We start from the raw sequence: 26,518 nt of genomic DNA on the forward strand, positions 1-26,518 counted from the left end.
GTGGAAGAAAGCAGAAAGAACAATTGAGAGAAACCCTGAAAAAGAAGCTCCAAAGAAAAAAAGCAATTTGTTCTATGTAGAGATGGCTTGAATTGTTCTATTTTTCAGTATTTAATTTTCGTACAATCAGGATTCATATGGTGATTAATAACCAACTCTTCAAAAACCCAACCTAATTTTAAGTTCAATCTTCATTGTTAATATTTTCTCCATCACTTTTAAAGTATAAGAATCAAACAATGAATCCCTGATTTTTAATATTTGCTGATTTTCTAGGAATAATGATCACACTAAAAACTTACCAGTTAGCTCTTGTTGCCATATGCACTGGTTCCAGTGTACCTTTGCATAAAACTGGAATGAGGACTTTGAAGGCAATAGGTAGAAAACTGCTTCCTAGATGTGTTTTCGGACTATGTGACAAATGTATATTTCAAATTTCAATGTAGTTGGTAGGATTGTGCATTTGGGGTTCATCACCATGAGAAAGGGACGAGTCACCTCAATGAAGAGATCTTGCTTTTGGCTTGAGATTGCACCCACATCTGTAACTTGGAAAAGCAAGCTGGAGAGTAAGATAGGTTTTGCATGACCACGAGGTTTGGGAGAGTGACATGGAACAAGTCGGGCTTTTGCCTGAGCTGCATCTACTGAGTGGAAGAAACTTTTCAGAATCCAGCTAAGTAAGCAGATCTGATGAACTCCTTGGATCCTAATTTAGAGGTTTTTGGTTTTCCTGAAATAAGATAATTGTGTGTCAGCAGCACAACAGAGCAGTAGCCAGATCCCAGAGGAAAATATTGAGGCTCAGAAGAGGAGCTGAATTGCTGTAGCCAAGGGAGAAACAACCTTGCCCATCAATTAATTGTTCAGATCCTTCCTGAAGCAGACAGGAAATCAAGGCTTATAGTACAGAACAGTGAGTTGATCTGGGCATATATGTGTCCTAGGCACATGCCTCTCCATTATATGGTTCACTGTACCCACTCACTCCATAGATATAGACGTTGTGCATTAGTGATACAAAATATCCTCAGTTTAAACATGGAATGTTAAGTTACTGAGATTCTTGCTTTGTCTTTTTAAATTGAATGTTTCTGATTAAGATCTGATAAAATTCAGTCAGCTAATCTGTTAAAGAGAAAGCACACCAATGGGGGCTCAGAAACAACAGTAATCAGCAAGAAGAATAGATCACTCAGATCAGGATTCCCTTTAGCACTCTAAAGACAGTGAGTTATTGTAGTAACTGCTATCTCTGTGACGTCCTTTTCCTTGCTTGCATTAATCTAGGTTAGATGACTAACACAGCTAAGAGAGAAAGAGAAGGAAATTTTGACTGATTTGCTTATAGGACACTAAAATCAAATGGGAATGTCTGGCTTGGAGATGAGTAGAATGGGGGCAGGGGGAGGGAGGGAATATGCTCACTATCCTGAAGTATTTAAAAAGCTTTCATGAAGAAAAGATTAGATTTTTCTGTCCCAGAGGATAAATCTCAGAGTGCTAGGTGGAAGTTGCAGAGAAGCAGATTTATGTTCAGTTAAAGAAAAAGTTCCTAGGCACATGAGCTTTGCTCAGAAGTGCGATGAGCTCACTCTAGAGGTAGTAGATTTTTCCTTATTGTAGGTCTTCGAGCAAAGGATGGATGATCACTTGCTGATCTTATAGGAATTGGGGGCAACTTGAATTATATGGACTGTTATTCCTATAGAATCTGAGATTGTGTGATTTTCCATTTCCTTGATATCTTCTGTCAGATGACAAACTATAGTTTGTTTCTGGGAGATTTCATACACTCCAACTCATGCCATTTATAAGGGCCTATGAGCTAATATTCTGAGTAGAAGTTACATTTCGCTCTCTAAGAAGAAGTCGGTTCTATTTACTTGACTAAATAAAACCAGGAATTATCTTTCAACTGCTCTCCTAAGACAATAGCCTTTTCTTATTTCTCTCTCTCTCTTTTAATTTTCTTAGATTAATAGAATAATTTCAGCTTCTTTCAAAATGTTCTCCTTTTCCCTTTGAAGTAACAATAATAAGTAATACTTTTATAGTCTGAAAAAGCACTTAAGGCATATTTCATTTGATTCTCACAACAACCTTGGGAGGTAGATGCTATTCTTATCCTCAATTTACAGATGAGGAAAATGAGTCAGAGAGTTTGACTTGCCCAGGATAACACAACTTGTAAGTGATTGAACGTGAAATTGAACTCAGGTGTCCCTGACTCCAATACATCCATTATAACATCCAGCTGCCTTATATGTATCTCCCAGGTGTCAGACAAATAATCATAGCAGAAACAGCAACTGTGGGGCCTGGACTCAAAAGCCACCTTGTAGGCAAAATTTACCTACATTTCATCAAGGCATTATCAGAGTTTCTCTTACTGTGACCATGGATGAAATGAAGGAATGTGAGCAAGATGATAATAAAGGTAAGTGGATTTAGAATTGGTCAAATGTCCAGATCCAAAGAAATCTATAGAAACTTGAAAAGACATGTCCCGTATAGTGGCCTAAGAATCTGGGTTTGAATCTGGATTATTTAACCTTTTTTCAATAACATTTTATCTTTCCAAATACATATAAAAATAGTTTTCAACATTCATATCTGTAAGACTGTATTCCAAATTTTTCTCCCTTACCAACTTAATCCCCCCTTCCTCAAGACAGCAAACAATCTAATATGGATTAAATATGTGCAATCCTTTTATATGTACTTCCAAATTTGTCATTTGTACAAGAAAAATCTTATCAAAAGGGGAAAAAAAGAAAAAACAAGCAAACAACTTTGGCAAAAAGGTAAAAATACCATGCTTTGATCCACATTTAGTCTCTATAGTTCTTTCTCTGGATGCAGATAGCTCTTTCCATCCCAAGTCTTAGAATTGCCTCGAATCATAACACTGTTGAAAAGATCCAAGTCCATTACAGTTGATCATCACATAATCTTGTTATTTTTGTGTACACTGTTCTCTTGATCCTGTTCATTTCACTCGGTTTCAGTTCATGTTCAAGCCTTTTCAGGTTTTTCTGAAATTAGCCTGTTCATCAGTTCTTATAGAACAATAATATTCCATTACATTCGTATGTCATAATTTATTCAGCCATTCCCCAAGTGATGGACATCCATTCAGTTTTTGCGCAAGTGGGGCTATTTAACATTTTCAGCAATATTTTAGAAGAAAACTTGCTGGTGAAATTTGTGGATGATGCAAAACTGAGAGAAATAACTAAATGGTAGGACGATTGATCCCACATCCATAAATGAATTCATAAGCCTATTTTAAGTAGCAACTATTTCTCCTACAATGTGAGCTCCTTGAAGGAAGAAATGGGTGTTTTGCCTTTTCTTTATATCTTAGCACAATGTCTGTCACAGTTTAATAAGCACTTATTTACTAAGGGACTACTGGCTTTGGAGAGAGAGAGAGAGAGAGAGAGAGAGAGAGAGAGAGAGAGAGAGAGAGAGAGAGAGATATGAAATAATTGTGTCCTTAAGAAGCTTTCATCATATAAGGATAAAGAACATACACACATATAATATATAGTTCCACCTCTGAACATATACTACAGTCTCACTTCTTTTTGAATTTGAGAAATCTTTATTTTATCCTCATTTATGTGCTTGGGCAGTGGATGATTTAGATGAAGTTACAGTCTGTGCCAATGTAGACCTTACTTTTTTTTGAGGGATCCCAGACTTGGCCATATGGAGAAATGAGAGATCCAGTTATAAGGAACTAAGCTGAATATAATAGAAGCAATCACATCTGGAAGATATCATTTCTGCAGTATGGCATATGGAAAATGGAGGCAACATGATTAAGTGGGAAGAATAATTGGATCAGTAGAGATTTTCCTCCTCTGATGGTGGGCATATGATTCTGGGCAGGTAGAAAACCATCTCTGAATTCAGGTTCAATTGCTGTAGAATGTGGCTAATAAACCTATTAGCTCAGGTTTTGTTGGAAGATCAAGTGAGTTACTCCCTCTTCTAGTGTGGGTCTGACATATAGTTGTTATACAAAGCCTTTTTTCCCTAGAAAAGTCTCAAAGTTGCCTAGAAGATATTAACGTGTGCACTTGAGTTCAGTCTTCTGGTTCTAAGATCATCTTTCTCTGCACTCTATCACTCTGCTAAAATGAGCCAGACCTCAGAAACAGTTTGACAAATGGCAAAGCGTTATAGGGATGTCAGCTATTATTATCCTGAAAATCCATTCCAGAATTTCTAATCTATCTAATCCAGAGTCCTCATTTGGCAGATAAGGAAATTGAGCACCAGAAGACTGAGGTAGTGCCCTCAATGTTATGCAACTAAATCAGTGACCAGAAACTCAGAATTAAATAAGACTAACTCTGAAAGCAACTCAGTTTAACTCCCATCTCTAATGTTTCCATTACCTTGGATAATATCATGTAATATTTTTTATTATAATAATAATGATTATAAAGCTTGGAATTTTCAAAGTACTTCTTTATAAAACCTTTTACTTTTGCCAGTGGGTTTTAATCCCATTTAGCAGATGAGGACACTGAGACCCAAAAAATGATGAGATTTCTTGAGGTTCTGTTGCTAGTAAAAGGGCACAGGTAGGGCTCCAGATCAGATTTTTCTGCCTCTTCCTAGTAGCTTTCCCACTACTCCAGGCTGATTTCTACTTCCCCTAACGGATCCCAGTTCCTAGCACTTTCTCTCTAATACTCAGTGTGAGGTAGTAAAAAAAGACCATTGGCCTAAGGGACCTTATAAATAAACTATCATAAATCTAGGGCTGAAAAAGGACCACAGAGGCATATACTTCAATCTTCTCAATTTAAAGACAAGAAAACTGAGTCCCACAGATATTAAATATGAACTATTATCAAAATGAGATTGTTAAAATGGAATCTCTCTAAAAAAATTTTGGAGCAACTCAGTGAATAGATTCCCGGGGGATAAAAGGTCTGGAAGAGAGAGATACCCGATTTCAAATCTGGTCTCAGATACTTGCCACCTGTGTGACCCTGTGTAAATCACTTAACTCTGTTTGCCTCAGTTTCCTCATCTGTAAAATGATCTGGAGAAGGAAATGGCCAAACTGTCCACTATTTTTCCTAATAAAATCTTGAATGGAGTCACAAAGAATTGGGCGCAACTGAAATGACTAAACAACAAAAATAGAGAATTTAGGGAAAGCTATGGACAGGAATCACCCAGCAGGGATGTTTGCACCATTGGAGAGAGAACACATACCTACATCATGTATCCATGGGAGAGCAAAAGGATTATGATAATAATAGGATTAAAGTGCCAAGGAGAAGGTGGTCTTAAGCCTCAGTTGGGGTACGGATGGACACTGAACTGTGATTTCATGATGGGAAGGAATTCTGACTGTCTCTACCAAAGCAAGTTGGTACCTTCTCTTCTTACTACCTCATATGAGATAATTAGAATCATTATGCTATTCTCACCATTTCATAAGTAGGGAAAGTGAGTCTCAAAAATGACAAGGGAGTTGTACCTGATCAAACAAGTAATGTGTGTAAGATCTAGGAACTAAGTCAAAAGCTCAGTTCTTTTCCCACTAAATTGTACTTTCTTCATCTTTTTTTGATGAGTGGCTGAGGCAGGGAAGTTCATCCAAGAAGGGGAAAAAAAAGGCAGGAATTGATTCTGAGTTGACAGCCTGGGCTGGATGGTGATAAAGCAGTGTAGTTGATGATCAAGGAGTCTTATTTCTATGCAGAATTTCCTCTTGTTTCATCAGAACAGGTAAATAGCAGATCCATTGGCCCCACAAGGTCTCTGAAAGCAGCAGGGTCATCCTTTCTAATATCCCTAAGCATCCAGCTGAATGCCTAAAAAAATTTTTTTTAAAAAGGTTTTTTCCTTGTTCTATAGACAAGTGAATTGTTATCTTCATAACCCCCACCCAGAGGAAGACTAACAGAAATGAGGATGATAATACTAATATTAATAATGACAGCTGACACTTACATAACACCCACTGAGTGCCAGGTGAGCATCCAGGTGGTAAAGTGGATAGAGCAGTGGGCCCGAAGTCAGGAAGATCTAAGTTCAAAGTTTACCTCAGACACTTACTAGTTGTATGACTCTGAGCAAGTTGCTTAACTACTATTTGCCTCAAATCCTCATTTGTAAAATGGGGATCCAGTGGAGAAGGAAATGGCCAACCATTCCAGTATTTTTGTCATCCTTGTTGGCAAAGTCCACAAGATCACAAATGAACTGACTTAACAACAACAACATGAGCCAGGCACTGTGCTAAGCACTTTACAAACATCTCACTGGAACATCACAACAAATCTGGAAGAGAACTGTTATTGTTATCCTCCTTTTACAATTGAGGCAACTGGTAAAGTCACTCATCCAGTGTCCGAGGCAGGATTTGAACTCGGGCTCCTTATTCCATCCATTGCCACCTTCTTGTCTATTTTCCACTTTCCCTTGGGAGGCATCCTGATTAAAGACTGGGAGTGGAATTGGGCTGCTAGAATTTAAAGAAACCCATGTAGACCCTTTCTAGAGTTCTATATAATGGATAGCTGCCTTCCCTCCCCTGCCTTGTACAATGACCCTCACCATCCACTGTAGTGTGCTCGTGGGTCCTCTGACCTGAAAGACAAATAAAGAGAAATGTAGAGACCCATGGGGGACACCTGAAGCCCAAGTTCTTTCCATTCTTATATTCAGGCACAAGTATGTTTCATCTCAGACTGGGAACTCCTTTCAGGCCCACCATGTATCTTTCCAATTGGAACATAAATATTGTGTCTCTCCTGAGATCTGGGGCTCTACAAGGATGGGAACTATACTCATTTGTCTACTGGAGTTCTCTGGAGTTCTGTCCTTGCTCAGACTTGCAATCAGAATGATCTAGTTCAAATTCAGACACCAGATTATGGTATCTGAGCAAATTACTTTAGCTCCCTGAGACTCAACATTTCCCCACCTGAAAAAGGAAAACATTGGACCTGATGTTTTATGGGTTCCTTCCAGCTCACTATCTTTGATCTATATAACAACACACTTTTTCCTTGACGTAAGGAAGGCATTAATGACACACCTGCCAACCAGTTAATAAACTTTCATTAAGGGCCTGCTACATGCCAAGAACTGTGCTAAGTACCTGGAGATATAAAGAAAGGCAAAAGCGTGGTCTCCACTTTTAAGGAACTCACAGTCTAGTGTGTGTGTGTGTACATGTGTACAACAGGTAAAAACTAGGCATAAACAAAACACATAAAGCATAAAGAAGAAATCATCATTAGAAGAAAGACAATAGCATTAAGGGAGGCTGGAAATGGCTTTTTGTAGAAAGTAGAATTTTAAATGGCACTTGAAAGAAGCCGGGAGATGGAGATGCAGAGGGAGAGCACTCCAGGCTTAGGGAACAGGCAGAGAAAATGCCCAGGAGAAGGAATATCTTCTCTGAGGAATAGTAAGGAAACCTGGGTCATCTGATTACAGAGTTCATGAGGATGAATAAGGGACAAGGAGAGTGGATGGTTATGAAGGCCAGCAGATTCATGCCTTAGGGTTAAGGTTAGGATCAGGAGTCGGGAGGGTTTATAAACCAGTGGAGAAAGAAATGAGCAGAACCAGAAGAATAATCGATGCTGCAATAATAACACCATATAAATAAAACAATAGTGAAAATTACAAGATCTACAATGAATATAGGGAGCGAGGTGACTTGGTTCAAATTCAGCCTCAGACACCCGGTAGCTATGTAATCCTGAAGTCATTTAACTTTGGCTAAATCCACTGAAGAAGGAAATGCTAAAAACATCCTAATATCTTTTTCAAGAAAACCTCATGGACCATGGGATCATGAAGAGTCATACATAACAATAACATAGTGAATCCTACAACCATTCATAATTCCAGAGAAATAATGATGAAACATGCTGGAGATGTGATAGATTCAAGATGTGATAGATCTATCATAGAATCAAATATACTTTCATATACAAACATTGAGAGATTTGTTTTGAATGACTCTTCATGTTTGTTATAAGACATTTGTTTTTCTTTTCCTTTTTCTCCCCATTGTGGTACAAATGAATTGGGAAAAAAAGAGAAAATAGATTTCTTTTAATTGTTATTCTTAATAAAGAGGGCGATTATTACAAAAGGGAAATATTACATGAACTTTTAGATGAGATCATTGTATTATTCATTTTACTTTAACCATTATACTTTGTTACAACCAACCTTTCATGAAGTTATTTATATATGAAATGTTTGCAATGTAAAAACAACATATATAAAAAGACTTTAAAAAATTTCCACCAAAATAGTCAAATATAAGCTAGATTGTGGAGGGAAGGAGAGACACTAATGGGTTCCCTGGCACTGGAAGTTTTTCAACTGGAGCTATTTGGACATTTTGCAGGAAAACTGTACCCAAAGGAGTAGGAGGCCTGCAATATCCCTTCCATCTCAGAGTCCATCTTTCTGTTTACAAAGGGCTTTTCTCCTTAAGACCCCTGTGAGATCACATGTCCTCACTCATTGTGATCTCTCTCCCTCTTCCCTTTCTCTCTTTGTACTTGAGAAGCTGATTTTTTCCCCTCCTTTCTCCACACATACACATCTGTTTTCTTCTTCTTCCATGCAGTGAAGGCTCCAGCACAGCTCAGCACTAGGATGAAGGCTAGCGGGATGCCCAGGGCCTTGGCCCAAGGTATCCCTGTAGGGATAGGTTTCACAGGGACTGAGGAGTAAACGTCACAAGTAAATGAAAAGGGGAGTTTTTCTGGGGGACAGTAACTTAGGAATTGTGTCCAGTGAGATCTGAGAGAAATTATTATATTCTAGTATATTAATCACCAATTATTACATTAGGATTCAGGTTTTTCATTTCTATTTCCTCATTCAAAACCCAGCCCGTGCAGGTCAGTCAGTCAATTTCTGAAAGAGAGTGCTGATGGAGGGGATTGCCCAGATCCTCTAGGTATACTCTCTGCCATCTTGGGTGGGACTCTACCCAGCCAGAAGACTTTACAAATTTCTACTACAGAATTAGAAAAGTCCTAATATAGGGCAAGAATTGACCTATTACAATTCTTGCCCATAGAAATGAACCCCTGTCCTTGAACTCCTCAATAGAACTTAGGGTGACAGAGCTTATGAAGGAGCAAACGAACCAGAATGTTCTGGGTGGAGATGTATTCCTTTGCCCAGATTACTGGAGGGGGCTGAGTCTCATGATTAATTCATGTTCTCAGCAGGAAGAGGTGAAGATTTTTGCCCCATCCCCTCATTAAAATCTCATTATCTGTTTACTAATCAGGGTTGATTTTTCACCTCCTTTGGTGTGAAGGAAGTTGGGGCATTTCCTTTTCCAAAGGTATTTAAACATTCAGGGATCTCCATGGTTTTTGAAAGAGACCATTGACCATCAATTTATCGATTATTTGCTGTCCTAATTAATAAACGATTACCGATTACCCAAAAATTGTCTCTTGGGTTTTTCATTTGTCTCACATCCTTCTCTGTGGAAAGATCAAAAGAGGATGTCAGCATTCCATGGTCTGAAATCTTGAGGCTAAATCCAGATATTTTGGGAAAAATACTTACCAGGACATATAACTGGTTTTTCCAGGGCACTGTGCTCCACCACACAGGTATAATCTGTGTAGGTGTCCCTCAGAGGGATCTCTAGGGTGACTTGGAGGTAGAAGGTGGCGTCAGCATTGGGCAGAATGCCACTGGACCTCTCTTGCCCCCACACTCCCAGTCGCCCATTCTTCTCCCAGTATAGCTGGATGGATCGAGGGTAGAAGCCTGTGGCCAAGCAGGAAAGAGTGATGTTTCCATTCAGAGAATCGCGGTGGGACACAGCCACCTCCGGAGGTACTGAGAAGACAATTCAAGGAAGAAGAAATCATGTGCCATTCATTTCCACCTGCTCTCACTTCTTTTACCTACTTCCCTAGAGAAAGGAAGGGAAAGGAAGAGAAGGAAGAGAAGAAAAAAAGAAAAAATAAAGCACTGATTAACTGGCCAGTTCCAGTTGAGAATCCATTAGAGCATCATCTTCTACTCTTAGATGTTCCTTTGTTCTTGAAGAGGACATCAGGGAGGTGCCATGATATGCAATTGAATTGGATTAAAGTGAGTGAGTATTGTGCAGAACCACCAGCTTCACTTTCTCCTCCCAGATTGCTCAACTGAAAAGAGTACTTCTAGGTGACCCAAGTAACAAAACAACAATATCACTCATTTCTATAAAGCTGATTTTCTAATGAGATAGATGCAAAGGTTTGCTGGGAAATGTTTAACAACTGGCTCTCTGAAAAAAAAAAAAGATACACCTTTAAGTATTTTCTCCACCCCTTTTAAAAGTCTAGGCAATCAAACATCAATAAAAACCCATTTTTTTGTGTTTGCTAAATTCTGAAACAAACAACTCATGTGACAGATTTCAACAATCAGCTCTCACAAGCTGGTTTGAGATGACTCCAGCATACCCTTGGTTGGCTGTGACCTGGGCCTAGAGTCTAGGCTACTTCTTTGTACACCGGCTTCTGTGTAGAAGTACAGTGATGGTAGCTTTGATTCTTGAGAGGAGATAAAAAGGACTCGCCATCGTCCTTCATTCTTGAGTACTGCAGGATTTTCCTCATTGTGGTGACACAGTATTGCTCCATGGAATGTTTCCTCAGATCTCTCCAGAATACTTTCTACTAGGGATTTGAGTTGTTTTGCCACAGGCTTCATGCATGAAAACCCAATGGTCAACTTGATTATCTACCTGAAAGAAATCCTCCCCATCCAAGGCAATGCAGATTTGGCTTTTCACCTCGATGTCCCTGTCCAACTCACATATTGCCAAAATCTGGATGGTATGATTCTCTGTAGAAGAATATTCAGAAGCAGAGGAGTGAGTAGGATAAATATTACTCTTGGAGTCAGAAGGATTCCCGTATGAATCACAGAATTTGAGAGTTGGAAGGGATATGTGAAAGAAATACCTATGATGACACACCTAAAAATTGGTCATCCAGCCTCTATTCAAAGACCTCAATGGAGGGGGAATCTGCCACTTCTCAATGTGGCTTATTCCATGCTTGTAGGGCTTCTGTTGTTAGGGAGTTTTTCCTGACAATACATTGGACTATACACACACACACACACACACACACACAGCAGGTCTTCCTTTCTCCAGGATAAACATATCCAATATTCTCAAATGATCTCCATAATATTAAACTCAAAGCCACTGACCGTGTCCCCCTTCGACCATGATATTCAGACTAGACTACATTAGGCTAGAAGAGGTCTCAATAAGGTGGGTTAATCATCTCCCTTGTCCTGGAAACCAAATTTCCCTTAATGGATCATTCAGTTGCATTAGCTCTTGTGGCCATCACATCATAGTGATGGTTCATAGAGAGCTTGAATTCTATTAAAAACCATAGATATTTTGGAGAATATCCATTTTCTAACTATTCATCCTCCATGTTACATTTGGGAAGTTGATCTCTTGGACTCAAAAGTAAATTATTTCATTTATGCCTATTGCATGAACCTCCTTGCTCTTCCAGGAACAACCCTCCATGTCTTGATTCTAGATATTATCTTTAGCTGTTCCCCATATCCAGAGTGCTCTCCCTCTCATCTCTACCTCTTAGAATCCCTGGCTTCCTTCAAGTTCCAACTAAAATTCCATGTTTCACAGGAAGTCTTTCCCAATCCCTCTTAATTCTAGTGCCTTCCTAATATTGATTATTTCTTATTTTACCCATATGTAGCTTGTTTGTGTTTCTTTGTTTATTGTCTTCCTCATTAGATTTTGAGATCCTTCAGGACAGAGACTGTCAATTTATTATTTTTGCATCCCTTGTACTTGGCACAGTATCTGGCACATAGTAGGTGCTTAATAAATGCTTATTGACTGACTGAATTTCATCTGATTAGATCTAGTCCAAAATTCTATATATTGTCAAGATACTTTTAACTCCTGTTTTTGTCATCTAGCATGGTAACAACTTTGCCTAGCCTGATATACTGTTCAAATTATGTGGATATATCATTTATACATTTATCTGAACAATTTTTAAAAATAAAAGAACAGGGTTAAGAACAGCCCTTTGAGTTGTTCCATTGGAGAACTTCCACAAGTTGATATGGAAATATTACCAACTGCTTTTTTTCCATCTAGTTCTGCACCTATCTTGCTGTATTTTAATCTAATTCATTTTTCTCTGTATTCTTCCCAGAAAGAATTTAAGATATTGTCAAAAGCTTTGCTTAAATCTAAGTAATTTATACCCACACCATTTCTTTTGTATATTAATTCAGTAATACTGTCCAAAAAAAATGAAATAGGCCTGTTTTTTTCATGACGTACCACCTCTTTGTATCTTGACATCTCCATGTAGATATTGTTCAGATATGTTGTTTATGTCTAATTAACAAAGATATGTATAGAGGAGAAGTATACTTGAAACAAGGATACTTACAACAAGGTGTTAACTCAGTGGAAATGATGAGATAATGGTTCTCTAGTACACACACACAAACACACATCACCTACTCTCTATTCATATGACTACTACACAGGGCAAATCATCATGAACTTTTAACCAGGATTATTGCAATAACAATAATATCCCAATTAATTGGTCATCCTGCTTCAAATCTTTCCTCACTTCTTCCCTCTTCATTGGAGTTAGGGATGGAAAGGGGAGATACTTATTTGGCAGACAAAATTTAAATACAAGTCTAGGACTCAAGCTATAAGGACACAAGACAAAAATCCAAATGCCCAGAGATTTATACGTATTTTGGTCACCAGGGAAGAAAATTCCAGTGATCTCAACCTTTACATACTCATCTGAAAGGTATGGATGTCCTCTCTATATAACCTAAAGCTAGCCACTTAACTTTCTTGGGCCTCAGTTTCCTCATCTGTAAAAATGGCAGTTAGACCAGCTGATCTCTGTCCCTTTCAGTTCTAGATTATTATTATTATTATTGATTCTGTGACTCTCAATGATGGGATCATTACTCAAGGAAGGGAGAAACTAGGTTAGAGAATGAAAGAAATTTGAGTGGAATTCAATTAGTTTGACTTACTGTGGCTCTTGGTGTAATTCTTTGATAATAACCTGAAGGCCAATTGGAAATACATTTCACTTTCTGTGATCACTTTGGGTCTTATGCTTAAGAAATTCTTCCCCTAATGCTAGAGACATCCAGGATTCTTTGACCACAAGCTGTTTATCCCGTTTGTCATAGCTGCACATATTCACGTCATCAATAACATGTAGTATGGTATAGTCCAAGAGAGAAGTTTCCCCCACTGCAATGAATTGACCTTCATGCCTATGGAAAGCTGGAAAACAGATTGGAAGAAGAGAGCATTGCAGTTGACATGTGTGGTCCTGAGAATCCTGACTGATTCTCCCATAAAAGCTCTTTCCCATCCTTGTATTAGTAGGTTAACTAATCTTAGAGAGCCAGAGTGATTGACCCTGGAGATAATCTGGAACAGCGAAGGATGCTGAGATTTCCTCAGCTCCTAGATGAGGGCTATGTACATAATAAGGCTGAATATGTCATTCTTTTTGATAAATTAGGGCTTTTTTCTTTTTTGTCTTTTCTTGTTCTTTCTTTCTTTTTTTTTCCTGAGGCAATTGGGGTTAAGTGACTTACCCAGAGTCACACAGCTAGGAAGTATTAAGTATCTGAGCCCAGATTTGAACTCTGGTCCTCCTGACTTCAGGGCTAGTGCTCAATCCATTGCACCAACTAGCTGTCAATAAATTAGTCTAAATAGAGGCTGCTCCTTTATGCTACACATTTTTGGCCATTCCTAATCTTCTTTCTCTTTGTAGGATGGACTGAATGAATTTCGTCAGTGTTAGCATGGACAGGAAAGGGGATGAAGTTCAACTATGGGAGTCATAAAGGAACAAGTGTAGCCAAAATGCAGAGCATATATACCCATGCTGGGGTCCTATTCAGTCAATTGGAGGGGCATCGACAAGACTGTCCCACCAACTCCTGCAGATAACAAGTAATACGGTGTAAGGTGATAAAGGGAAGGAGTCAGGGAGGAATCAGTTCACATACTTTGTAGGAGGGGAGTTTTTCTAGCACTTTTTTCCATATGAGTGTATCCCTGTGTTCTGCTGGTCCTGAGCCCCTCTGAAAAGAAAACAAGGACAAATTTTATTAGCGTTTCCTCCAAGGAGAAGCTCCAGCACAGCAAGAGTAATAGACCCCAGAAATGTCTATGGCAAACATGATGAAGCCCATATTGTTCCTGTTTCCTAAGAAATCTTTGCTGGCTCTCACTTCTCCTTCTCATGGGGCATTGACGATGACCCTGACATTCACTTCTACAACCTAAAAACCCAATAGGAATGTAGTGAATTTCTCCTTTCATCAAAAGGTGAGCAAAACAAAAATAAATATGATGATTGCAATGGTGTTGACTATAATATAGTCAATTCAATATAATTATAAAACAAGCCCCAAATTAGCACCCAATTAATTTTTTGCTTATTAGATCCTGCTACCATTAAGGCAATTTCTCTCTCGTCTTGTTTTTTCTGCTCCTTTTCCTTTTTAAACTTCTCCCCAAAATTGGTCTGTTTCTTCCTCCCTGTCCCTTCAAGAACATTGACATTCTTGTGGAAAAAAAAGTTTGTTTAATTTTATTTGTTTAGGATTAGACAGTCAATCAGCTAGCATTTATTAGACACTTACTATATACTAGACACTGTATTAAATGCCGGGGATACAAAGAAAGCTTAAAAACAGCCATTTCTTCAAGAAGCCTATATTCCAATGGGGAAATAACATGCAAATAACCAGGTACATATAAATTAAGGAGCATCTGGGTAGTGCTGCAGTAGATAGAGGCCTAAGCCTGGAATTAAGGTGACTCATCTTCATAAGTTCAAATATGCCTGTTTGTTAGCTGTGTGACTCTGGGTAAGTCACTTAACCCTGTTTGCTGCAGTTTCTTCTTCTATAAAATGACTTGAAGAAAAGAATGGCAAACCATTCCAGTATTTTTGCCAAGAAAACCCCAAATGGGGTCAGGGAGATCCCACTGAACAACAACAACAATAATATATACATTAAATGGAAGAAGGTGACTCATTGCTCTGTCAATAGAGCTGTTGGTCTGGAGTCAGGAAGATCTGAGTTCAAATTTAGCCTCAGATGTTTCCTAACAATGTGACTCTGGGCAAGTCACTTATTGATTACCACACAAAATGGATCCAATATATTCACTGGAGAAGAAAATGGCAAACCACTTGGTATCTTTGCTATAAGAACCTCAAATGGGCTCACAAAAGGTTAGACATTACTGAACAACAAAAATTCATTAGCAGCTGAGGATCCTGGGAAAAAACATTTGTAGAACATTCTAGTTGATCTAATTCTTGAAGGAATATAGGGAAATCAAGAGGTAGCAGTGAGAGGTCAGAGCAGAGCATTCCATGAATGGAGCTAAGCCAGAAAAAGGAAATAGATAGCTATTTCCCATGAATTGCAAGTAGGCTAACACAACAGTATGGTTGGTCATGGAGTTTGTAGAGGGGAGCAAGGTATAAGAAGACTGGAAAGATAGAAAGGGGACAGGTAATAAAGAACTTTTCATATGTAAGTTTTTATTGATCTCTTTTTTTTCCATCCTCCTAATTTTCTCTCATCTCCTTGCTTCCTCCCCAAGCCATCCCATAAAACAAATATTTTTTTTTAAAAAAAGAAAGGGAGAGAGTAGTTTGGAACTATGCTCAAAAAGTTATCAAACTGTGCATACCCTTTGATCCAGCAGTGTTACTACTGGGATTATATCCCAAAGAGATTATAAAGAAGGGAAAGGGACCTGTATGTGCACGAATGTTTGTGGCAGCCCTTTTTGTAGTGGCTAGAAACTGGAAACTGAATGGATGTCCATCAGTTGGAGAATGGCTGAATAAATTGTGGTATATGAAAATTATGGAATATTACTGTTCTGTAAGAAATGACCAACAGGATGATTTCAGAAAGGCCTGGAGAGACTTACACGAACTGATGCTGAGTGAAATGAGCAGGACCAGGAGATCATTATATACTTCAACAACAATACTAGATGATGACCAGTTCTGATGGATCAGGCCATCCTCAGCAACGAGATCAACCAAATCATTTCTAATGGAGCAGTAATGAACTGAACTAGCTATACCCAGAAAAAGAACTCTGGGAGATGACTAAAAACCATTACATTGAATTCCCAATCCCTATATTTATGCACACCTGCATTTTTGATTTCCTTCACAAGCTAATTGTACAATATTTCAGAGTCTGATTCTTTTTGTACAGCAAAATAATGTTTTGGTCATGTATACTTATTGTGTATCTAAGTTATATTTTAATATATTTAACATCTACTGGTCATCCTGCCATCTAGGGGAGGGGGTGGGGGGGTAAGAGGTGAAAAATTGGAACAAGAGGTTTGGCAATTGTTAATGCTGTAAAGTTACCCATGTATATATCCTGTAAATAAAAGGCTATTAAATAAAAATAAAAAAAAGATAAAAAAATAATAAAAAATAAAAATAAAAAAAGAAAGGGAGAAAAAATTATCACAATTGATAAATACATTGGAAAAATCCAAAAATATGTGCATTACCTAACATTTGGGGATTTCCCATCTCCATGAAGGGATGACTTGGAAGTATCCTCTCACATCCTTTCTTTCAAATCATGTCCAATCTTACAAAGAACTTTATGTGACAAAAAAAGAGGCATTTAAATTGGATCCTGGACCATTTCAGAATCATCTAGATTTTTTAATAGTTTTTTTCAACTATGTCCTTATTTCTCTGCTTCTCTTTTTTTCCTCATCATACCAAGGACACAGGGGGGTATATCTACTTTATCAAACAAGTCACAAAAATGAGAGACCCTCATTCTCTTAGCCCTCCCTCCTTCCCAGTTCTGCTAGACTCACATATGTGGCATTTCCTCAAAGAAAATACACCTAGCATAAGCAACCAGGATGTAAATGATCCTTTCCTCCTTCTCTGGTTCTCCATTTTAATTATGTTGGTAGATTCTTGGTCTCCTCAACAGGTCTCCATTTGATCTCACCTCAGTTAAAAGAAACACTAGTTCCCAAAGCTCATATCATTTGCTGATCCTAAGAATGAAATGAAGTCCCTAATATAATGTCTCTCTAGCTCTTATATACATTACCTGACTGGGATTAGCTGTGTCAAAACCCCATCTTCCTATCATTGCCATTCAGGATGTTTATCACCAGGTAGAACTCTTCTAGCCTGATGAGTATGAATAAGCTTGTGGGTAAGGAAAGGAAACTCTAGAGTATAATCACGATCAGGTGTTGTTGGGGAGCCCCACATCACTGAATAGGGTAGGTGGAGACTGGCAGAATGTCATTCACAAGCTGGCATTTGTAAATGTCAACAAAATCCAATTGATGTAAGAAAATAGTAAGGTTAATGAAGAAGACAAAAGGATACCCTTAGAGAGTCTACATTATGATAAAGTAAATATAGTTCCATTCCTAGAGGAGGCCCAGGTTGAATGAATGAACAAATGAATTAAAAAGCATTTATTAAGTCCTTACCTCATGGAAAGCACTGTGGTAAGTAATGGGGCTATAATTAGAAACACAAAACTCTTCCTGCTTTCAACATTTCAAAATCATAAGAGAATACAACACATGCTGGAAATTTCAGTGACAAGTTAGATGGAAAGGCCCTGAGATTCTTAGGAATTGGTAGCATTCAGGCTCACAAATCCTATGCTCAAGTGCTTTGAGGTCCCTAGCACTCTGTATTGAGATACCAGAGAGGGCCCTGAATATCCAGCACTCTGAACTTCAAAGATCCGAGAGTCAACTCCAGGAAGTCAAGGTCAACACAAGAACTCAGAGGATTCAGGTCAAGACAAAATAGAAATGACCACTGTACTGTGACATATAAAATGTTCAAGACATAGTTTCTGGATAAGTAATCATTTTAGTAATAATACTAGCTTATTATTCATTAAAGGATCATTTGGTTGTCTCTTTTAGACCAAAGATCCTCATGGAGCCCACTCATACTTATATGCCCTTGAAAAAGTGAATGCCCCTAAGGGTAGAAATTAACCTTGATTTGTTAACAATTGATGAGAGATAGACCTATTCAAATGAAGACTTGGGGTATGCGATTCTGATCACTTGGTTTTGGTCAAAGAAAATTATCTGTACCCATATTACCTGTTTAACAAAAGGGAGAATACCTGTCTGAGGTATGGGACAGAATCCATCAATTCACCTAACTTTCACTTTTGAATATCTCTGAGTTCTCCCTCTCAGCATCAACCCTGTAGTTAAAAAGCTATAGGAGGCTGATTTCTGAATGAGGATGTAGAAAAGAGAGGAAAACCTTGGTCCTAATTCAGTCTTTAGTTAATAAATACAAGAGAGAAATAATAGTTTCTCTCAATACCCAAAAGTGCAGCAGAGAGTGGAGCCTGGACTTGATAATATAAAGTCTTAATTTGGGCATTAAAGCTTGAGAAGTGAATAAATCAAACTCCCAGCAGTATCAAAAATTCTCTCAAATCTGGTAATTCCTCCAAAGGAGAGAATAACAATTGCAAGCAGAGATTCAAAAAGGTAAAATGGATTTCCTCCAAATATTACATGTACCTGGACTAAATGAAAACCAAATGCAAACGTGAAAGTAACAAAAATTTATCATTTCTTGAAAGAAACAACAAAAGGAAAAGTGACAATAATGACAAAGCCATAATTCAGAGCTCCCACATGAAAGAAAAAAAGTATTTAAAGCATCCAAAAAGAAGTAGTTCAAGTACTAAGGAATTAGCCAGGAAAATATAAGACCTGAAAACTTCTACCATAAATAATAGGAGAACTTGGTATATAACATTCCAAAAAACAACAATAATAACAATAAATGCTTACAATTAAGAATAAGTTACACTCAAAAGTTAATTATAATGATGTGACATATTACAAAGTCTAAATTTGGAGAATAGACATTCTTATAGTAAAAGTTCTTAATCTAAGGTTTAATTTCAGGAAATCATGAAGAAGAAAAATGACTATTTTCACTAACTTTTAATTGAATTTAAAAATTCCTTTTACCTGGAGTTCCTATTTCTATTTCTAACTGCATCTTTAAGGACATGAAGATCTCAAAAACAATATTATTTACTGGAAATATTAATGAACTTACTATTAAAATCATGGGTTCAGACCCCATCCTCTCACTTTCCTCAACTATGAAATAAGGAAAGTTAGACTAGGGAGTCTCTAAGGTCACTTTGAGCTCCAGATGAATGAACCCATGCTATCCCCAACACATGACTCTTCCTGGGGTCAGCCTTTCCTGTTCATGTATCTGGTACTACAAGCTTCCCAGTATCATGATCTTGATTCTCTCTCTCTCTCTCTCTCTCTCTCTCTCTCTCTCTCTCTCTCTCTCTCTCTCTCTCTCTTTCTCTCTCTCTCTCTCTCTCTCTCTCTCTCACACACACACACACACACACACACACACACCTTACATATCTAATCTATTACTAAACTCTATGGAGTCTGCCTCCTTAATAGATCTCTCCTCCAGTGTCTGGTCTGCCTCCTCCATTTGAAGTTCAAACTCTTCTTTCATTCCTCTTTGATTCTTATTTAGATGAATAGGATGAGCTCCCTGGCTCCACTCTCACTTTTCCATTTCATCCTTCAGCAGTGCAATTCTCCTCCTGGACTACTCTGAAACTACTGGTAACCCTCAGGGAACTCCCATTGGATGCCATAAGAAGATTTTAAAATACTGCTTCTTGGCATTGAAGCTTCCCGCCAGGCTGGTTCTGACCTACACATCTAACTTTCTATCACATTACTCTCCTTTATATACATCCCTGAAAAAAAAATAGCACTTGTCTTTAACTATGGCCTCCCCCATTTCCACATGGTTTCTTGGGCTGCTCCCCATTTTGTGGAATGGGCTCTTCTTGCCTCTGAACTCCATCAAATGCTTTCTCTTCTTTTGAGGAAGAACTCAGGTGTCACCTAGTCTATAAAACTGGGTCTGAGCCCAATAATTGCTGAGCATAGTACAGTGTTTGGCACATAGTAGTGCTTAATAAAAGTTTATTGATTAATTGAGGGAAAATGGCCTTTTTCATCAAATTTCATCAAATTTCTCAGCCTCTCCTAGATCTCTTTTTTACTTTATCATCTATCTTTTGATCATAATTACTTTTTGTGAATGTCTTTTCTCTCACCACATTGTTGCTCCTTTGAGAGAAAGGTCTGGTGGGATGGTGGTCAAAATATTGTCCTTGGAGGCAGGTATACACATCACAAACAGGAGTTGAAATGAATTAAGAAGAATTGTCCTGTGGCATTGGGCTTGTTTCTCTATGCTGTTACATGGGACAGCGACCCTTACCCAGATTAAAATCAGAGACTCTCAAGGTAAAAAGCAAAAAAAGGAGTTATTACAATCTTGTGAGAAAGGGCAACTGGCAATAGACAAGATGTTGTCAGCAAAGGAGTGCAAAGACAAACAACAAAACACAAGATTCTATAGAGCCTAACACAGAAGCCCCCACTCCCCTTGACCCTTGACTCCCATTGTCATGCTGAAATCTAACCCAGATAGATACATAAAAGTATCCTAGTAAATAACAAAATCTTTACTCATCAAGTACTTAAATGTTAATTAAGAGGTGGAGGAAACAGGAGGAGAAATATTCATCCAAGACAATTGAACATCTCCAGCTTTTTAACTATAGCTTACCTTGTTATTGTAAAATCTCAAGTCACAATTAAGGCACAGATCAAAGCCACATCTTTAGGAGAGGTTTTTCCTCAGTCTGTCCCATTCACTGTTAAGGTTAGGAAGCCAGTTAGAGGGTTGCCTTTGGGGGCAGCTAGGTGCTGCAGTGGATAGAGTGCTGTTCCTGAAGTCAGGAAGACCTGAATTCAAATGCAGCCTCAGGCACTTACTCTAGGTCACCCTGGGCAAGTCATTTAACCCTGTTTCCCTCATTTTCCTGATATATAAAATGAACTGGAGAAGAAATGATAAACCAACTCCAATATCTTTGCCAAGAAACACCAAGTGGGTTCATGAAAAGTCAGACACAATTCAAAAAGCTATTGGACAACAACCACCACCATAATAGGAAATAGTGGATGGAACACTGATCTTGGGGTGAGGGAGGCCTTAGTTTCAATCCCTTCCCAAATCCTTACAAATCCTGTGATAACAAGTGACTTGTCATCCTCATCCATAAAATGAAGATATTCATAGCCCCCACTCCCCAGGTAGTTGTGAGGGTGAAATGACATCCCAAAGATAAAGCACTTTCCAAATCTCAAAGTGCTATATAAATTGTAACCATCATTAATATTATTATTAATATTATCGGTAGGGTGATAAAATTTGTCAGTCTGGTGATATAACAAACAAACATATTGATACTCCAAAATACTCAAAGTATGGGGAATAAGGGTGAAGCACTAGCAATGACTTTGGGACAAGGTTAAGATCTTCCATGGATTTCCTTAATTAGCTCTTCCCCTTTGAGGTTCCTCTTTGCACCAACCTCCCACCCCAAGCTAAAGCTGGGTTTTCCTACTTGGGGGCCACCTACTTGACATATGGTTTTTCTCACTTCCCCACTTCACTTAGGTTATCAAATTTATTGGCATAAAATTTGAGTAAGTGAGAAGTGAGTAGTAAGAAATTGGCTCACTCCCAGCAGCCTACTCTATAAAGAAATCCCCAACTTCTGAGTAGCCTCTCTAATGTGGGAGGTAGATAGGACCCCAGTTACCACAAAAGCCAAAAATTTGCGAGTAGAAAAGAAGACTTCTCATTCCTAGATATTAGCTTATGAAGAAAATAATAGTAAAAGGAGTATCAAGAAGTTAAATTCTTTGGGCATCAAGGGCTGACTAGCACACGGAGTCCTTTCCTCTGAAATCTTTTCCTCTCTCTCTCTCCTTCTCTCCTACCCTTCCTCTCTTTATCACGCATGAAAATATAATCCCTACCCAAAGTCAACATGGAATTGTAATTTAAGACAATAGTTTTTTTGTTTGTTTGGAGATATTTGGGCACCACTTACAGGATATTTTTAAACCTTCAACTGTCTTTGAAAAATATAACCATAGAGAATATTGTACATAGCAACAACACATTTATACAATTATCAGTTCTTATGGGCATGGTTCTTTTCAACAGCGAGGTGATTCAAGCCAGTTCCAATGGTCTTGTGATGAAGAGAGCCATCTGCACCCAGAGAGGGGAATGTGAATCACAACATGGTATTTTCACCTTTTTGTTCTTGTTTGCTTGCATTTTATTTTCTTTCTCATTTTTTTTCCTTTTTGATCTGAATTTTCTTCTGCAGCAAGGTAATTGTGGAAATATATACAGAAGAATTACAAGTTTGACATATGTTGGATTACTTGCTATCTAGGGAAGAGAGGGGAAGGAAGGGGGGAGATGGCACACAAGGTTTTGCAAAGGTGAATATTGAAAAAAACTATGCATAGGTTTTGAAAATAAAAAGTTAAAAAAAAAGAAATACTAAAAAAAAAAAAAAAGAAAAAGAAAAAAAAGATCATAAGATTAGTTTGTCATTTATCAGTCACAACCTAGTCCCCAAACCAACTCTCTATCAAGTATTCCACAGTGAGTGGAAAGGGGGAGGGGAGGAGGACTGCAAACTGTTTGGAGCATTTAATTTTCCCTGCTTAGAATCATATCCCTCACTGGGCTATTTATAGAGCCTGCTCCTAGATGACTGTTGTCTTAGCTGTAAAATTCTCTCTCCAAATCAAGTGAAATCCACAGGAATTTATTCAGTGCTTACTATAAAGTAGGCACTGGCAAATAAAATTGCTCCTCTTTCTTAAGAAATCCTGCTTGGATCTCACTTCATATTTTTGTGGCACTGGTAATATGCTAATAAGGAAAAAAGTGAATGATGCTGTCCTCATACTCTCTTATTTTGTTCCCTCTTGTGGTAGGAAATGGATACTACTTCCAGACTCCCTAGCCACATCAAATAACAATGGATTATGGGTCATTCCCAATTTTCTCTCTGTAAGTGTAATTCTTGCCCACTCAATAAAAAGTCAATTTTCTAGCACTTACACCTATGTAGTGATCAAATCCTCCTTATGACAAAACTAGTCTTGACTGGTACATGGGATAAGGGAACAGCCTCAAAGGGTCATTGTTAGGTGAGGTCCTAAGAGCTTTCAAAACCATCTAGTTCAATTATTCATTTTATGGATTAGGAAACTGAAGTCCAGAAAGTTGTGATAATTCTGACAATGGCTATATTCTTGTGCTATACCATACCTGTGTACAATAAGTGAAGTGAATCTAGAGCTACAGAAAACTTCCTGTCACAGAACTCTGGCTCTGTGCCCTGGGAAGAGGGTGGTCACAACCCTCAATTTTTGAAACATTCCAAGAATTGTATTGTCTTCTATTGATGGGCTTGTCCTGGGAAACCCATCAAATCCTGTGAATGATTGTATTGTAATCCACCTTTCTTTTCCCTTCCCATTTATGATTTGTACATAAAATGTCCACCTTTCCTGCAACAGGTAGAGGTGTCCCTCCCAAAAGAGCTTCCGGGTTACAAATTATATTCCTCATTCTGAAAGTGATTAATTAAGCCCTTACTTGATCTTTAAATAACTGTCTCTAGGCCTAGCCAGTTTAGAAACTAATAGAGTAAAATTCTGTTAACAGCCTAAAGTCCATGGTAAATTTTCACCACAATCACTTCCCTTGATCCAAGGCTGTGTTCATTACATTGATGATTGTCTCTAGACAATCCCAGCACAGCATCCCAGAAGTTGAAATTGGAAGAGAAGATGCCAGGTCTCAGGAGAGGAACCTATAGGATAGAGATTGGTGAGAACTGAAAGGAGTAAAATTGCTTTAATATCAGGGTCAGAACAAGGACATCAGAAAATAATAGGTGTGTTCTGAGTCTAAGGAAGAATGAAGAAAATCCAAACTTGATCTTCTCTTTGATTCTTGTCATCCCACTGCTTTCTCATCCCATCCCTATTCAGGAAAGCATCCCTGAAAGTCCACAGGAGTTTGTGGTTCAAGACAACAGGACTCCTGTATGAATTAGTCCAACCAGACTTCAAACAATTACTATGTGGCTTCAGAACTTTACTGCAAGAGATCCCCTAAAACCTATGACTATAAAGGGGTTTATGTAAAACCAACCATGTGTCCCAACAATCTAATATTGACTCAATGGATATCTACCCAAAACTCATGAAATTAATTTGTGTGTGTTTGTGTGAGTATGTATGTATATTTATTACATATATATTTACTTATGTGTGTACATATATGTATATATAATTATCATTTATATGTGTATCTATTATTTCCCTCAATACAACATAAGCTAGTCAAGTCTATTGGTAAGGACATTATTGTCCTGGGGTGATTGAACTTGCTGGCCTCTGGAGTCCCTCTTAGATCAAAGATTCTGGGTTTTCCAGACAGAATGTGTGGCTCCTAGCCCAGAGGGAGTCCTCCAAAAAGAAAGATCTGGCTCTTGACTCAAATCAACCACATTCCATCCTGGGAAGGGCCAAAACAGAGAAGGGAAGTTGTACACCAATTTCCTTACTGAGTATTGATGCAAAAATGTTAGCATCAGCAAAGAGATAATAGCAACTGGTCACCAATATACTCTGATCAAGTTGGATTTATACCAGGAATGTCAGGTTGATACAATTTCAGGAAAACTATCAGCACAATTGGCCATGGCAATAACAAAACTAATAGAAATCATGATTATCTCAATAGATGCAGAAAAAGTTTTTGAGAAAATACAGCACCCATTGCTATCAAAAACAATAGAGAACCTATATAATAAAAATGACAAGTCTTTCTAAATTAATGTACTTATTCAGTGCCAAACCAATCAAACTGCCAAAAAATTACTTTATTGAGCTAAAAAATTTTAACAAAATTCATCTGGAAAAAGAAAATGTCAAGAATGCCAAGGGAATTAATGAAAAAGAATGCAAAGGTAGATGGACTAACTATACCAGACCTAAAATTATAAAGTAGTGATCATCAAAACCTTAGAGAAGTGGATCAGTTGAATCGATTATATATGCAAGACACAATAATCAATGACTATAGTAATCTATTGTTTGATAAACCTCAAAACTGCTGCTTTTGAGATAAAAAAATCATTATTTTCAAAAAAATGCTAGGGAAACTAAAATAATATGGCAGAAACTAGGCATTGACCAACATCTAACATCCTATACTAAAATAAGGTTGAAATGGATTCATGATTTAGACATAAAGAGTGATACTATAAGCAAATTAGGAGAGCAAGGGATAGTCTACTTGTCAGATCTCTGGAGAAGGGAGGAATTTATGGCGGAAGAATTACTAGAATACATTATAAAATGCAAAATGGATAATTTTGATTAAATTAAAAATATTTTGCACAAATAAAGCCAATGCAACAAAAATTAGAAACAAAGCTGAAAGCTAGGGGAAATTTTTTTTACAACCAATATTTTTGATAAAAGCTTCACTTCTAAAATATATAGAGAATTGAATCAAATGTATAAGAATACAATCATTCCTCAAATAATAAAGGATCAAATGATATGAACAATTTTCAAATGAAGAAATTAAAGCTATGTCTAGTCATATAAAAATGCTCTAAATCACTACTAATTAAGAGAAATGCAAATTAAGACAACTCTGAGGTACTGCTTCACACTTCTCAGATTGGCTGAGACAGGAAAGTAATGACAAATGTTGGAGGGGATGTGGGAACACTGGGACACTAATACATTGTTGGTGGAGTTGTGAAATCATTCAAACATTCTGGAGATCAATTTGCAACTAGGCCCAAAGAATTATCAAACTGTGAATACCCTTTGATCTAGCATTCTCACTACTAGGTCTGTATCCCAAAGAGATAATAAAAAAAGGGAAAAGGATCTTTCTATATGTGTAAAAATGTTAATAGCAACTCTTTTTGTAGTAACAAAGAACTGGAAATTCCCCATCAGTTGGGGAATGGCTGAATAAGTTGTGGTACATGAAGGTAATGGAAAATCATTGTTCTAAAACAAATAAGGAGCAGGCTGATTTCAGAAAAACCTGTAAAGACTTACATGAAGTGGTGCAAGTGAAGGGAGCAGGAGCAGGAGAACATTGTACACAGTAACAACAAGATTATATGATGATCAATGGTGATGGACCTGGCTCTTCTTACCAATGTAATGATTCAAGGCGATTTCAATAGACTTGAGATGAAAAGTGCTGATCACATCCAGAGAGAGATCAAAGCATAGTATTTTCACCTTTTATTTCTTCATTCATTCTTTCTTATGAATTTTTTCCCTTTTGGTCTGATTTTTATTGCACAACACTTTCAAATATGGAAATATGTTCAAAAGGACTGCAGAGATTTAACCTAT

General features: G+C 37.8%; 1 protein-coding gene across 1 annotated transcript; it reads right to left on the minus strand.

Annotated features, from left to right (window-relative positions):
* Positions 1-8,127: 8,127 nt before the first annotated feature.
* Positions 8,128-16,748, minus strand: LOC116421241 (zinc-alpha-2-glycoprotein-like). Its single transcript, XM_031949743.1, is given in 9 exon segments — positions 8,128-8,734; positions 9,601-9,879; positions 10,610-10,701; positions 10,703-10,743; positions 10,745-10,878; positions 13,105-13,183; positions 13,185-13,363; positions 14,104-14,178; positions 16,661-16,748. Coding segments are annotated over 9 exon segments (1,116 nt in total). The 5' UTR covers positions 16,689-16,748; the 3' UTR covers positions 8,128-8,525.
* Positions 16,749-26,518: the final 9,770 nt, after the last annotated feature.

This window comes from Sarcophilus harrisii, chromosome 2 (genome assembly GCF_902635505.1).
Source record: "Sarcophilus harrisii chromosome 2, mSarHar1.11, whole genome shotgun sequence".
In the NCBI taxonomy this organism is placed as follows: Eukaryota; Metazoa; Chordata; class Mammalia; order Dasyuromorphia; family Dasyuridae; genus Sarcophilus; species Sarcophilus harrisii.